At 47.5% G+C, this 16,372-nt stretch overlaps 1 protein-coding gene across 2 annotated transcripts in view; it reads left to right on the forward strand.

The window, feature by feature from the left end:
• Positions 1-16,372, forward strand: part of FRMD4A (FERM domain containing 4A) — a 368,735-nt gene that overhangs the window by 227,320 nt on the left and 125,043 nt on the right. For both annotated transcript variants that reach the window (XM_018068125.2, XM_018068124.2), the window contains exon 3: positions 7,745-7,810. In XM_018068125.2, coding sequence (XP_017923614.1) covers positions 7,745-7,810 — 66 coding nt within the window. The remainder of the gene's footprint in view (positions 1-7,744; positions 7,811-16,372) is intronic.

The following is a 16,372-nucleotide window of genomic DNA, read 5'->3' on the forward strand; positions in this document are numbered from 1 at the left end:
AAATAAACTGTGCAAATGTCCCTGGGTGATGCCGGAGCCTGAGCAAGGCTGGAAAGAGCTGTGCAGAGGAAGTGAGGAGCTCCTTAGACAGGCCAGGAATTCTTTTGTCAGCTCTCAAGACAAAACAGGGAAGTCACCAGGTCACTAAGCCTGCAGCTCGCCTTAATTTTTCTCCCATCGCTCCCTGTTGGCGTCCACACAATGGCTGGGTCGCTCCGTTTGTGGTCTGCTTCCGCCGGGGTGACACCGCGGCTGACACCGTCCCACCTCCTTTGTCGAGGAGAACCCTTGCTTTCTAATTACTGAAGCTGTTTTTGCCTCTCCTGCAAATGGGTGTTTGCAGAAATGACTGCATCACTTGATGCGACCCCTCTCAAACATACATCCCTGTTCAGGTCCCCCATGCGACAGGTGACGTCAAGCTTCTCCTCAAGGAGGGCAGCACTCCCTTCCTGTAGGATAGGAGAGGTTTTTAAGAGCTGTATCTGTAACCATGGTTTCAGCATTTTCATCTCCATTCCCTAATCCATTGGTGAGGACATTAATTTTTCAAGGAGTGGGATAAAGAGGCTTGCAGGGAAAGCCAAAGGCCTCGCACGCGATGCATTCCTCTGGTCCTATCAAACACGTGTGAGAGATGCTGCATCATTGTCAGCGTATGGTTTCTGGCCTTTCAGTCCTGCTATGAACTGTGTATGTATTTCACAGAGCCTCAAAGCACTTCCATAACAGGGAAACTCATGCTGCATTGGAAGATGAAGTCTGGTTATACATCAGCCATCGGCTACTTCTCTTAGCATTGACATTATCCACATCTACAACATCTTTCCTGTGTCATCCTTCTCAGCTGCAAAGCTCCATTTGCCACCAATATCTCTTGAAAGATAATGCACAAAAGGATGCTCCTGTTTCTTTGAATATGCAGCATCATCGTTCTCTTACAGAAGTACTGCTTGAAGGTGGCAGATGCCTTAGAATATGGCTGGGACACCCTTTCCAGGGGGAAAAAAACAACTGGCTTACAGCTAACCTCTCCTGCTCAAGAGCACCAAATAGCCTTTCCTATAAGAAATAATAGCATGAACAAACTTGAATGCAGAAGTGTTGTCCAATGGTATCCTATGTATTGTAGTCAGAAACATTGGTACTTCTTCACATCCCATCCCTGAAAGTGTTCAAGGCCTGGCTGGATGGGGCTCTGAGCAACCAGATCTTGTGGGTGGCATCCCTACCTGTGGCAGGGGGGTTGGAAGCAGGTGATCTTTAAGGTCCCTTCCAAGCTGTGATTCTATGATTCTGTAATTTTGTATTGGCTTATTTCAGAAAACTCAGCCCATGTCCTGTACTATGTCACTGACGTCAACAGAGAGGACAAGCTATATAGCCCTCTGCTCCCTATGCCAGGAACCTTGGGCCAAATTAAAATCACTTTTTTCCCTCTTGATAAAATAATAACAACCCAGACTTTCCACCATTGGTTTAGAAAAGACTCATGGAAATAAATAGTAGAAATGAGGATCATATTCAGAAACATCAGTTTCTCCTGACTGTCTCCCATTCTCAGAGGTTTGAGCCACTGAGGCTCAGGTGGAAGCCAGCCTGCCTGAACATGGCCCATTTTGGGGAAGGGGAAGAGCAGGGGAAGTGAGTGTGTGTGAGGGCTTTGGACCTGGACTGGAGGATAGCATGAGCAGTGCTGCAAACCACGGTGACACCAGCACAGGATGGGGGGCATAGCCAGACAGAGAGCCAAATCTGCACCAGCAGTCATCTTGGTCCTCTTCATCAGGGATTGTTCCCACTGAGTCACAACTGAAGGACTGGATTTAGTCACAGGAGAAGTGGTGGAGTCACCATCCCTGGAAGTGCTCAAAAACCAAGTAGACATGGCACTTTGTGATATGGCTTAGTGGCCATGGTGGTATTCAGTCGATGGTTGGACATGATGGTCTTGGAGGTCTTTACTCACCTTGATGATTCTATGATTCTATGACTGCAAAAACGAGCAAGTCCCAAGGGTAGAGCCCAGCCAATGCTGCTCCCCACTGAGCACAGAGTCAGCTGTGGCCATGTCCCCTCTCCCAGGTGCCCACCAAGGGTCAGCCTTGTGACTCAGCTCTTCACACACCATCCCACAGCCACCCTCATCCCAGTCACTGTCACCAATATTTATTAGGTGTTGATGCAGACCAGCAACTGGGGAGGATGCTTTGCAAACACATAGCATAAAAAGAAAGATAGCCAATTCCTCCAGGGTCTTGAAGTATGAGTGTAGGACAGGAGATGGCAGATGGATGCAGACACATGAAGAGGCAGTGCTGGTCAGTGCAACAGGCAGCTGCTTGCCAGAGTGGCCCCAATTCAGCAAAGTGAAGTGCTACCACATGCAAAAAGCTGTGCAGACATCAAAAACACAGCACTTTTCCTCCCTCCCTCTCCTCTACAAGCACAGGAGTTGCCAGAATGAGAAGGCAGTAAGAAGTGGTCAAGTGGGAGCAGGATGTTTAATCTAATAGTTTACTGTAATCAGCAGGCTGTCATCTCTCCCTATCGCCTTTCAGCGGGTCTGTCCAAACAGTGGGCAGAGTGACACAGATTTTTGTAGATTCGGCACAGTAATTGCCTCCCATACAGGCAGTGAGCATTTAGGAAAGGTTCGCCCTCCAATTATAATTTCTGATTTGAGTCAAGGAAGAACACGCCGTATTCCTCTTTATTCCTGCAGTCACCGGCTAATGAAACGTGCCACAGATATTTATAGAACTGCCACTGTAAATAGAATTTGCATTTGGTGCCTTTGAGTTATTTAGTGTGACAGCGCATTCACCAGGAGGGTTTTTTCGCTTCGAAAGGGAAAGGTTCCCTTTGGAGCCGTTTCCTCCCGTCGCCTTCGCTGTTTGTGTTGGGCGGAGCAGTTCTGTGGACAGTTGTGATAATTTAGTGACGGAGCGACGGGCACGCGGGGATTAGCTGAGCATGGTGAAGGTTTTTGGGCTGTGTCACAGACAGTTTATACGATTCTCTGAGACAATGTTTGAGTTACAGTGAAGATGAATAGAGAGGAGACCAGTCGCCGGAGAAGTTCATGGCACAAAGCAAAACAGCCGCCAGCCTGCCTTCCCTAGGAAACCCGTTGTGTAAATATTTGGGTAGGAGCCTCCAAAGGAGATTTAAAGTCTTGTGATAAAGGTAACTAAAACGTCCTTTCCTTGAGAAAAACAACTATGATTCAAAAGATCCCATGAGTAACCACAAGGCAGATTTCCTTTCTGTAGCATCTCTACACTATAGTGAACAAACACGTATGTCAGGACTTGTTGTCACTGATGGATCTTAAAACGTTTTGCAAAGGTCAGGATCAGTTTTCCTATCCTCAAGGTGCCGAAGCCAAGGAGCAGAGAAAGAACACATGCCCTGTCTATGATCAGCCCTCCTGCACAAAAATCCAGCACCTCAGCTGCACAAACACGTTGCTTCAGATTTTCACATGCCTTACAAGCAGTATTTGTGTTTGGGTATTGAAGATATATTATCTGTAGTCTTTACACATTCATGTATAGAAATGACAGAGCTTTTTAAAAACACTTGTACTCAGTTCTTAAAGCACTCTGGGGTCATGCTGCATGTGTAAGCACCAAAAGAAGTGGCAGATTTTCAGAAAAAAAATGTGACTTACTGAGCTGTTTTAGAAAAAAAATGTGTTCTGTATTTTGGTGCATAATTTCCATCTGAGTTTGTGTTAAGTCTGGCCCATGAGATGCATGTGGCCCATATTCACACCCAACGTGTGCAGCTCCCTGCCATATGGATGAACTGTTATCACACAGGAGTGTGTAACACACTCCCACCTCTTCAAATGTCTCGGGAAGCACTGGAAATCTGAGGGATTGATGTGGATACAGCATCGTGGCAGAGCTGTAGCTGAGCACGCAGCAGGTATAACCATGGAGCTCACCTAAGAATTGTGTCACCTCACTTGAAATGTCTGAAGGTTCTCTGTACTTAGAGCATCAAGAGCATATTGACTGTTAGGTTGAACTAGACATCTGCGTAATTTCTTTCTGGAGTTAGGAAGGGGGGCTCTTGCCCCCCAGAAGGAAAGTAGAGGACTGTGTTGAGTCCTCTACTCAATACAGAGTAGGTACAGGAAATCTCACTCATCGAGCTCACAGTGAAACCCAGGACTTGATCAGGAATGAACTTCCCTGCTTCCCTGCCACATCAATATCCATCTCTTCCGTCAACAACTCTGCTCAACCATTGCTTCTTGTCCCTTTGCTGGGAGTTTGCTTTTCCAAGGTGAAAGGAAAGCCATGCCTCTGTGCCTCGTGCCTCTCAGTTCTCCCCTTCCTTCTCTGGGTAAGAGCCATGGAAAAGAACTTCAGTTCCCTCCTGTAGTCTTCCCACATCCAAACTCTGGTGCTGCTCAGCTCATCTTGGTGACCTCCTACTCCCATCTATAGGGCTTTGGTGTTGATTTTCCTTCTCTAATTGCACAGAGAAGCAGAAGGGTTTCCCTGAGTTGTTGCCCAAGAGCTGGCCACAGCCTCGTCCGTGGCAGTGCAGCAAATAGCACAGAGCAGCCAATTTGCACAGCGTCAGAAGCAGCATCTTTCACCCAGACAGACTGTGCTAAATCAGTTCCTCCTCACTGTGCTTTGAAATGTTCCTGTTTTTTGCTCTGACAAACTAGCAGAGTTTGTATTGATCTGGCGATGCAAAAAAGCACATAATGTGGGCTTCAGACACCTGGTGGCATAATAAAGCAGAAAGGAGGGAGAGCAGGACCATCATATTTTAGCTTATATTAAATAGGAAGCCTGTCTCTGCCTTCTTTTCTTTTCTCTTGGAAAGCACCATTTGTTTCCAAGGGAAATGAAAAGCCCCATGGCTGGGCATCCTGTCTGCAGAAGGAAATGGTGCAGCAGATCTCCAGCCTGTGGTACTGCTGAGCTTCAAGGGATGTTCATGAAATGCCATGCAATTAGTGAACCATCATATGCTGCATTTCAGAGCTTTGCTTTATTCAGGTATTTATTCATGTTACCAGCTGTTTGCACTTGAGATTTCTTTAAGCAGTGAAAGCACTAAGGGGTTATGAAATTCTGGGTTGGAAAAGTGTGGAGAGCTAAAGAAGCTTCACACGGAAAGCAAGTGCTTTGCTGAAATGCTAAAGCACAAAGTCATACATCTCAGAAAATTTTCCCTCTTTCACCTTCTTTTATTCTTATTTTGACTTTGTTATAACTGTTGGAGCGTAACACACGAAAGCTGGGACTGTGTTCCCATCCCTGCCATTGCCACGATAAACTCACTGCTTTATCTCTTGCCTTGGGTAAACTCATATTAAAACTGGAATATCAATGCATAGTCCCCATCTTGAGGATGCAGTGGATATGTGACAGTAAGAGGACGAGGAAGATGCCAAAGCAGAGTTCAGGCACTCAGAGTTTTATCTGCTGGGGAAGCCCAGCAAAGGAAGCTTGCAGTTCTCTGCACCCAAGTGAACATGACCCACACAACTCTTGTTCCAAGCAGGAGAAACCATTGCAAAGCCCTTCTGTGAGCCTCTGGCATAGCTTCACAACTGAGCTGAAAGCTGTTTAATAGCAAAAAAAACTCACTCACCAAGAAGTACACCTTAGGAGAAGCCATATTTTCCATAACATTGCTTACTAGAGGAAACTCTCCTAGGACAATTTACTGCCACGGCGGTAACTGGCTGACATTTATGAGAAGTCTTGTTTTACAAGGCTTTCATTTGGCTGCAGTGCCAGGGCTCCAGTTATGCTGATGGAAAAAAGAGAAGGAAAGCAATTGTTTTTAGTGTGCAGGATACTGAGAGGTGTGCTGATGTGAATAACAAAAGGGGGTAAAATGGGCATGCATTGCATGGGATTGTGCATTCCAGGATTGTAAATTTGGGGTGAGTTGAAGGGAAAAGCTCATTTTGACTGGTTTTCTCATAATAAACTCTGTATCTTGCATGGTCCACTTGAGGTTTAATAGAGTTGTTGGAACACTTGAATTTCTGCTTTGTGGAAGAGGCTGGGGCCAGGGTAAGACTCGCTCCGGTCTGGTCCCAGGAAAGTGAGAGGTGGATGTGAGACAGACCTAGTAAGAGGGAGGACAGGAGCACACAGAAGAGCCTCATGGGCTCCTGAACCGAGCAGGGTGAGGGTGATGCTGCTGGAAATGGCCAAGGCTGAAGATCCCATGGCAATGGCCATGCACTGCCCAGGCTCTTGAACAGGCAAAGTCGATGGTGGAGCATCCACCACTGCCTCTTGGACACCAGCACATCCAGCCCCATCAAGCCACAGGAGTGGGTGATTTTTAACCTGCAGAGCTGAAGCAGAAAGCTGAGCTGTCCTCAGTTAACCCCACAAACCCACGTCTCCCTGCTCTCTGGAAGGTGGCTTTGCATCAGGCTCAGCTCAGCTGGCACTGGTGGGAAGAGATGATGGATCAGGGCAGGAATGCCCAGGACACTGGGGCACTCATGTCCCCAGCAGCCTGCAGGCCCCCAGCCAGGCTCCCGTGGACCCTCCACTCCCTTCTGGTGATGCTTTCAGACTCTTTGTAGCAAATAATATCATTAAACTGATCTGAGGATCCATGCAAAGCACAGGAAGGTGCCTTGGCTGGAGGGTGGTGGGTCCCTGGGGGACTCATCTGAGCTGTGGGGCTGTGCTGGGGCTGTGCTGCTGTGGGTCCAGGTGTGTGTGAGTGTCGTGGGGTGAGCCCACACCGAGGGGGGCTGCCTGTGCTGCCTAAGTCATGCTGAGGAAGGGATTTACAATAGCCAAAGAGGCTTAAAGCAGTCCATATCCCATTAACAGATAGTGGGATTGTGCTTGTTCCTGTGCCTGAGGGGCTTTGTTGAACTAAGCCAGGTTCCATAACTCTGCAAAGCAAAGTTGCTCCCTGCTTACAGTGCTCTGTGCAAGAGGAGAGCTGGGAAAGGGCTTGGTGCACCGTAGAGGAGTTCCCTCAGACCACAGGTCATGTACTTCTTAGGACTCCAATCACTGGATCTCATAAATTTCATATAAGTCTTGTATAAATAACAGTTTTATTGATATTATTTTGTTGACAGTGGTAATAAACTGTGCTGGTATGGAAGCACCTTTGGACCGGTACGATGATATCACAAGTGGCTCCTGTGGCACATCTTAAATAGGACACCCCAAGTAGGGCAAGCCCATTCTGGGATTCAGGACCAAAAACGCAGCTGGTGCCATTCCAGGAAGCACCATCAGCACTTCCTAGGGAGGACCTTGCTTGTTCCACACTACCTGTGGCATGGCTGGATCACTGCTGTTGAGGAGTTTGGGGAAACTTGTCTGGGTGTCTCCTCCACCAGCCAAGCCATCTGCAGAGCTGGAGGCTGCAGGATGAAATGCCGGGGCCCCTGCAAACCATCCCCTGGCCCCACTGTACACACTGGAACAACCTCCTCCCGGCAGCTGCATCCGGGCAGGCGCCAGACGCTGCTCCATGACAGCTACCAGGGTGGCTTTTCTTCTCCTCCTTCCAGCCTTTTTCTTTCCCCTGGTGCCAAAAGAAGGGAGATTAATTAAAAAAAATAAAAAAATAAAAGGACAAAAGAAACCCAAACGAACAACAACAAACCAAAAGCACTGCAGCGAGTGAAAGCCCCCAGCTTGTGCCGGGGAAGCGGCCGCGTGCCAAGCTGGAATGCCGAGCGCCCTGACACACGTGCCTCTCTTCTCTCTTGCAGATGACGGAGGGTCGCAGATGCCAAGTGCACCTCCTTGACGACAGGAAGCTGGAGCTCCTCGTTCAGGTAGTAACTGCACGTTTCGCCATGTGATAGTTTGCTACAGCTGCGGGTTTTGGCCGGGGTGGGGAGAGAAAAGGGTTTTCAGCTGGTTTTCTCAGCAGCTTCACACTGTGATTGCCTGCAGAGCTCAGGGAAGCTCCATTAGTGCTGTCTGGGAAGGACCTGCAGAGGCATATCTGTGGGAAGGACTAATTCAGGACGTTTTGCTTTATTCTGTGCCAAAACTGTCCCAGTCCCTGCCAGTGAGACAGAAAAGCAGCTCTGGTCATTTTTTACACTGTTACTATATCACTTTGCAATTTTTTTGAGGCATTGCTTAGCTTTGAGAAGTTTATTGCATCGGGCAGGCATTGCTTGTGGGGTGTAAATCATATGTCAAACACAAATATGCATTAAAATAAGTCGGTGCTCCATCTGCCTTATCTTTTAGTTTTGAAAAAAAAAAAAGGAAAATCAGAAACAATGAGAGTCTAGTGGTCATGGGTATGTAAGGATGGGCTGATGGAAGCTGTAGCATCCTGTACTTTCCTGACAATTTTGGCTCCTGTCTCAGAGATCCGCAATGGGTTAATAACAAGAATTAGAAGAATGCCTTTCCTTTTACAAAGGCTTCGGGCCAGCCACAGGCAGCCCAAGCAGCAGGAAATGAAACTTCCCACAGCACCCGAATACCCCAGCTGCAGCTGATAAGCTGGGAGGGGGGGCAGGATCCTACCCAGCCCCGGCAAACCTGAATGAGGATGGCTGATGGTGACTTGAATAGACGGAAGCACATTCAGCCTCGCTTTCTGGAAAGTTGCTTAAAAATACCATTGCAAAAATGCTAATGGGTAATGGTTTTTAAGTACATAGTCATCAAGGAGGTGAAATCCCTCAGCTCCCCCTGACATTCAGTGTTTTCAGAGAGTGTCTGGATAATCATGAGCCAGGCCAGACCTGGAATGAGAGCAGCTAAATCAGGATGACTAATTAAAACAAAACACCATGCCAATAATCTCTGCAAGGTGAGCACCCCTGCACTGGGCTGCACTGGGTTTGCTGAAGCTTTGCAGCTGGCTGGGGGGAAGTTCAGTCACCTTCATCACCAGGACACAGCACTTGGCTTCTCATTTCATCTAAATGCCTTTTCTAATTTTTCTTAGTTCAATTAAAAATGAATGGGCTATTGGAGAATAGCTCTGCTAAAACGCTGCTCACTATATTAATAATCACAGTTTAAAAGATACTGCAGGAAATCTATGTGAGCTGCCCTGGCCAACCTGATTGTTTGGGGTTTTATCAAGGACACTAAAAAACCACAGGAAAATGACTTCCAAGGGGGCTGGTTTGGGAAGCTCTGTGTCCACTTCCGAGTGAGCAGAAGTGATATCACATCATATTATGTTTTTTCAAGTGTTTGATCACACTTTCAATGGGAATTCCTTGTAATCAATACAGGAAGTGAATTGCTCTGTAAATCACACTAACTAGTTTGCAAGTGACCCATGGCTGAATTTTATTCGTACAACAAATCATTTTGCTGTTTTTAAGTAATATATAAATGGGGAAATCCAAGGAGGGGTGATGATGAAAAATTCATGCCCAGAAAAAGCAGTAACCTCTGTTGCATGCAGGTTGACCCAGATCTCTAATTACCACCATGCTCCCATATGTACAGGATTGTCCACTGAGGTATCTCAGATACTTTTCTGGCTTAATGAGGGTTTTCAATACTCCTAGGTAGCTTTTACTCAGGGCAAAATCACTTTTGGGTAGAGCAGATGAAGAGAAAGTGGGTGTTTGGACTCAAGTGTGTCTCTAGTATCAATACTCTTTGCAGATGTGGGCACGCTGCTTTGGTTTGCCTGCCTTAAAAGGTAAAGCCATCAGCATTGGGGTGGTCCCAGTGCTGACCCACTGGGGCAGGAACAGGCTGATGTCACCCAGATGAGCAGCTCTTTGCCCCAGGGGATCCTCAATCGACTGAGCTCCCTCCAGGAGCAACATGCACTTTGCTTGGGGAAGTCTCACCAACTAACCTGGATTGTTTGTAACTCATCATGAGGTTTCAGATAAAAGTTGCTTTGTAATTTCTGAGCACCGTATTTTTATTGCTATTACCTTATCTTATAGCTGAACTGAACAAAAAGCTGTAAATAAAATGTTCATCCAAGCCCAAGCTGGCTGTCACTTCAGAGCTGTATTTTTCTGTGGATGTCTTGCCTTGGGATGGTTTGCTGTTTTTTTGCCATGAAAGAGGTTCCTCCATAGCTTTGTTGGGTCTTAACATCTAGACCTACACTGGCTTGAATTGCTCAGGAGTCAAGCTCTTAAATTCTCGTGTGAAATTTCCTCCTTCCCACCACCTCTGCCTTTCTCAGAAGCTTTTCCATAGCTAATTTCACACTCCTTTGGCAAGTTTAGGGGAGACCACTGGGAATCGGTAGAACTGATTTCTTTGCCACGGGTGAGATCTAAATAGCAGACTCACCTGGACCTGGCTTTACACAGCCTTGCAGTGCCTGTGTGTGTGCTCTGCTTAGAGAAGTGTTCAGGGATTCTGTTCCTGTGTTTTCATAGAATGGTTTGGGTTGGGAGGGATCTTAAAAACCATCTAGTTCCAACCCCACTGCCATGGGCAGGGACACCTTCCACTAGAATTGATTGTTCAGAGCTCCATCCAACCTGGCCTTGAATATGGGGCATCCACAACTTCTCCTGGCAACCTGTTCCCATGCCTCACTACCCTCTGAATAAAGAATTTATTCCTAACATATAATCTAAATCTCTCCTTTTTTAGTTTAAAACCATTGTCCCATCGCTGTCTGCCCATGTAAAAAGTCATTCTCTTATTAAAAGACCTCACTGGAAGGCTGCAATGGGGTCTTCCCTGGAGCCTTCTCTTCTCCAGGCTGAACAACCTCAGCTCTCTCCACCTGTCTTCATAGGAGAGATGCTCCAGCTCTCTGATTATCTTTGTGGTCCTTCCTTTTGATGCTGAAAAACCAGCAGAAGAACCTGGGTCTGATCGAAAGAGAGACCTGGGTACAGCTCCCTCGAACAGATGCAGGAGGGCTCCTGGAGCATCTTGAAACAGCTTCGGCCAGTGACTCTGGGGAGCTGAAATTATTTCCTCTCCTGCCTCGAGTGCTGCTAGGCAAAAGCAGATGCATCTGGGAACGATCAGGGTGTTTGCAAAAAGCAGTGTATTAAGCAAATGTCCCCTCTTTTTGTCTGTGAATTAGCCGTGATCAGACTCGGGGGGGTTTATGAATATGTTGTCTGAAACGTATCAATTGGTGGGTAACGAGGACCATACCTCGGGCTGCAGGAGGGTGGAGACTGGTAATGGTGCTCCTGCAGCTGCTCACAGGACTCAGCAGTGGCTCAGTGAGACAGCTCTGCCAGGCCAGATTGAAACATTTTGACACCAGAAGTTCTCTCCCAAAAGTACAAAAACCCCTCTCAAAGACCATGCAGCAATTAGTAGTGGGACCCCACCCCGCTGGCATATATGTTTTATTTGCATTACTACACCTCAAAAGTGAGATTTTGGCTCTTAAGAAGTATTTATAACCCCTTCTGTGAATGCTGGCTTGCTTCAGTGTTGGCACGTAACACAAGGGCTTGGGGTTACCACCATCAGGAAAGCAATTCTGGGTTTAGTCGATCAAAGGGTCTTGACTACAGTCTTTTCCTCCCAAGTTGAGTGTCTGCAGAGTGGTGCAGCAGCAGCAGCTAAGGAAAAGCAGAAACAGAGGCTTTGAGGATAAAAGAAAACCCTCCCCAATGTGTTTTGTCAGATAAATGCTGAAATTTAGAAGGGCTAATCATAAACGGAGACGGAGGAGGATCATATGGAAATCTCTTCCTGAGGGTCTGAAACTCAAAGTCTGTTTGACTTGGGATTAGGCAGAAGAGTTGCATTTGGTGTGTGTTTCATTTGATAAATGCCTGTTGATGATCTGGGTTTTGTGGCAAGTTTACACAGCTTTTTTTTTTTGACAGTTTTTTCTTTCTGTGCAGGAGCAGAGTGTGGCTCCTTGGATCTTACAATCTGGGTTTTTTTTCCTCTTTCTGTTTGATGCATGTTTAGTTTCTAACACAGTTTTTTTTTAAAAAAGTGTTTGGCTTTATCCAGCTAATCCTTTTCAGCGAGCGAGTCCCTTTTCTTCCTTCTGGAAAATGGATTTCCTCCATTCTGGACTCGCAGCCTCCCTATCTGTTATATTATTTCCCAGTGACCGTATATCATTTGTCTGCTGTACATGAAAGGTTTGTGTTGCTTTATTTAAAGACTTTTGCGTAATTGGCAATTCGTTCCTTTTCATGTGGGTTTTATAAACATGGCTTTTTTTCTGGGATGGCTGAATCAGGCAGCCTGCCTTGATCCCGGCTCCTGTGCCGGTTGCCGGTGCCTGTTATCTGACAGCAGCCCCGGCAACTGTCATCCAGAAGTGCTAAGCCTCCTAATTCTTTCTCTCTGGAGGAGTTATTGCAGAAATGGAGCTCATTCGAGTCTCGTAGCAGAGCCATCTTGTGGGGTCTGAAGGCTCTGAAATTTGATGGTAGGAAATAACTGGGCAATTCGTTTCTAACCTTCTCCCCAAGAAGCACTGAGCCCAATTTGAAAGAGCCAGGGAGAGACGAGGAGGTCAGCACAACCCATAGGTATTTTGGTCATTAACCCACTATATGTCCATGTTGACACTTCTTGAGTAACTCTTCTTGCAGCATTTCTATCTCCCAGCTGTGATGCCAGTGCATCCAGAGACATGTTAACAGTGATACATGTAGACCCACAGCCAAAATTAATGGGATGCACAGAACATCCCTTTCTGACCTTTTTGCCTTTTGCAAAACCAACTGCTTTGAGAGGGTCAGGAGTCTTTCAGGAGCCCATGATTTGCTTCCAGTGTGCCTGCCGTGCTTCAGCATCTCATCCCCAGGAGCCTCCTCCAAGCCAGACTGGGAGACACTGGAGCTGTGAGCCAGCACTGGACTGGCGAAATGCCTCATGGGCTGCTGACTCACTGCCACATGGATGGCTGTCACCAGCGTGGCTGTCCTGGTGGAGAAGCTCAGTTCAGAGCACACCGATGTTCCTCGCTCCTCTGGGCTCAGCCTCACTGGCACTTGGCTGAGGCACGCTGTCCTGCAGGAAGCAATGGCATCTTTTGAGACCAGTACTCCACTAATTATGGTTAGAAGGAGAAATAAAATGTTCCACTCTCCTCCCAAGAATCTGTTAGAGTTTTTGTAATATTTTCAGTACTGCTTGTGATCAGAAAATTGCAGTCAATGGGATTTTACCTTTGTTTTCTTGCTGCCTCATTTCTGTATGCCAATCAGCAGGGTGATTACCTGGGCTGGCACAGTGGAGAAACTGCAAAGGCTCCCCTTTAGGTGGTACTGAGGATGGCACCTGCCTGCCATCAGGAGAAACTGTCTAACTTTGCATACAGGTTTTGCATGAGGACAACAGCAATATATCCCATCCTCAGAGTGGGATAAACAAGCCCCAAGGATAGCCTCAATCTCCCCTGGGAAATGGCAAAAATTGCAGAACGGGGTCCAGCCCTGCTCCCCTGACAAAACTGGGGATCCTTTTGAAAACATCAGCTCCAGGGCTGATGCAGAAATGCAGCCGTGCGGCCCTGACCGTAAATGGAGATATTTGGGTGCCAGTAGCTGTCCTTGCCATGCGGGAGAGACAGCTCAGTTCCCTGCAGAGCTCGCAGGCTCTGCTCCAAAGGCGTTTTTAACCATCACTGTGGAAGTCACGACAGCCAGCACTGGGCTGGGAGTGAGGAGGCAGGAGTTGAGGAAGGGGGTGAGTACTGCCCTGCCAGCCCCATTGCCCTCCCCTACACACTTGCAGGAGCAGCATGGTGAATATATTGTTGGGGTTGCCTACAGAGCATGTTCTGTAGGGCATGGAGAGCTGGGGTGGGCTGCTGCTGCTGCCTTTGGTGAGTGTAGAAGGAATGATCGCTGCACTCCCTCTTCCCACCCACCCTCCCCATACCTGCAGTGAAGCAGCTGAAAAATGTCCCTTCCGCTTAATACAAGGGCTCAGCATTGATTCAGCTACTGTCTTCTGAGGGGATTTGGAGGTTGTGGGTTGGTGTGTTGCTCCTCTCAAAAGAAAAAAAAAGCGTGTTTTCTGTAGGGCAGACAACTGGAGACCAGGCTAAACTCAAGTGGAGTTTTCTACTAGGAATCTGGCAGGATCTAGACCGCTGCATTGAGAAAATGTGCAAACATTGGATTTGGATCATAATTTAAAATGGGTTCGAGTTGAAGGGGTGCTCAGATCTGACTTCTGGAAAGGAAGCTTTCTTTTCCCAAACTGCGATGTTAGGACTCTGGTATCTTCCAGAAACAAATCCTGATTTACTACAGCAAGAGTGAGACTGCAGTCCAACTCAGCAGTGTTTGCAAAATTGCAAAGGAGATGTTTTAAAATCTTTGCCATTAAAATTATTGAGGTTCAAAGCTTTGAATCAACTCAGAAGCCATAGAAGGATCCTGTCAAGCAGTGTCTGAGGTGGGATTTATGTTACCGGGACAAACCACACAACTGCCCCTTCACAGCCTGTGGCTCATGGAAGGTGAACAGTGTGAAACCATCTCTCTCTGGCAGGAAAGACCTATCCTGGCCTTTCACTGCCTCACAGGTCCCTGTTCGAGACTTTTGATCGTTTTGAGCATGGTTGCAAATGCTGCAGATTTATGGGTGGGCTTGGTCACCATGGAATGGGGAGGGATGGAGGAGAGATGGCGCTGCCAAAAGGGAGGTGGGAGCCCAGACTGGCCATTCATGTCTGTGCTCTCTCTGAGCAACATGTGAACTATGAGTTAAGAGCTTTTCTGATGAAAAGTTGTCTCTTTACGCAAAAAAAATGTTTAGCATTGCTCCAAGAAGATTGTGGTGCTGGGAGTGTTGCTGGCTTTCCCAGTCAGCATACCTCTAGAAGACACAGTTGCTGTGCAATACCTCAGTGTAATTGCTGTGCAATGCTGTCTTAGACCGGATAAATGGATAAGTGCAAAATGAGCCAGGAGAGCCAGATCTGCTCCCAAACCCATCCTTTCAGCCTGCAAGGTGTACCTCTGTTGAGCTGCTCTGCCTCTCTAATTCCCTCAAAAAGCATCCAGCACCACCATTCATGGCCTACAGAACTTCTGGTGTCAGACTGGAGGTCTGTTGCCTCAGGGGCTCAGTTCTCAGCTTAGGCTCCATTGAAGCCACAAGTCCACAGAAGTCAGGCCTGGAGGGGAGAGTGTTTGCTGAGAAACAGAAATGGAAGAGCACAGGGGCAGAAGAGAAAGAAATTTGATGTGCAGAGGTGGGGGGTGAACAATTCAGCTTAAGAGCCAGAGGGATCTCAGGCAGGGTGAAGGTGGCAAAGAAGGTCATCTCAAGGGCACCTTGATTATGAGGGCAAAACTGCAGAGATTTGGGACAGGAGGCAGAATGAGCATTTCAGAGGCAAATCCTGAGCCAGGCTCAAAAATTAGGGGTGAAGAGCCTCTGCTGTGCACGGTGGCTTGGCTCCATTAGGGACAACAGAGCAGTGCTGGTACAAGATCAGCAGTTCCCAGGTGTGCTGGGTGTTCCAGGCTCCCCTGAGCCCACTGTGGGTGAGAATGGACACAGCCCCTGTGCTACGGGCAGCACTCAAGGGATGGACCTGCTGGAGGAAAACATGCCAGCAAGGAGAACATGCGGAGCAAGCTGTCAGGTTGTGCTCATCGGTGAGGTTCATGGGGAGCAGGATTTGAAGAGGTCAGGCAGGGTGCACAGCTCCAGGCAGGGATCAGCAGCAAGCCAAATGGACAGGGAGCACCAAGAGCCTCCAAGAGGATCTGCCATGCAGCAAAGGTCAATCTGGTCAAGCAGCTCTAGAGGAAGAAAAGCTGCGTCTCAGAAAGGCAAGACTGGAAATTAATGAAACCCAGCAGGGATAGCTCAGCCCATCCAGGTTTGTTCCTCAGCATAGGCATGCGAGGAGCACCAGCAGAAGCTGGGACAGGTGGAGGCAGGGAGCAAAGTGTCCCCTGAGAATGAGTTGGGTCAGGACTGACCTTGCCTATAGCAGAGGTACTTCTGTGTCTTGAAGAGGGGAACTGGAGGGCAGGAGGCTTTTCTGGCACAGCAATGCTGCACATTCCCCTCCTTCTCAGCTGCCTGATGGTTTCTGAACAAAGCTGAGAGCTGGTTTCCCCCTTTTGTGCCCTAAGACCCCTGTAAATGAACCCTGCATATCCGTCAGGTGCCGCATTAGGAGCCTCAGGGAACAGACTCCACAGAAAAGTACTTACAGCCTCATAAGGAAATGAACTGGGAATGGCAATCATTGTCCTCCACAGAGCGAAATGAGGGTGTGATTTCCAAGAGCCTGCGTAATCAATATCCCTATTATCAGTCTTCCAGAATAAATTGCATTTAAACTAATACAGGCTGGGGAGCTATCCATGAGCTGTCAGGAGAGAGATAAGCTGAAGACACATGTTTATTCATACTGCATATGCTGAGAGCTGGATATTCTTTACAGCTGGCTAAATGGGGGCGAAGATATT

The sequence above is a fragment of the Manacus vitellinus genome, unplaced genomic scaffold (genome assembly GCF_001715985.3).
Source record: "Manacus vitellinus isolate BGI_N305 unplaced genomic scaffold, ASM171598v3 scaffold_13_pilon, whole genome shotgun sequence".
NCBI lineage: Eukaryota > Metazoa > Chordata > Aves > Passeriformes > Pipridae > Manacus > Manacus vitellinus.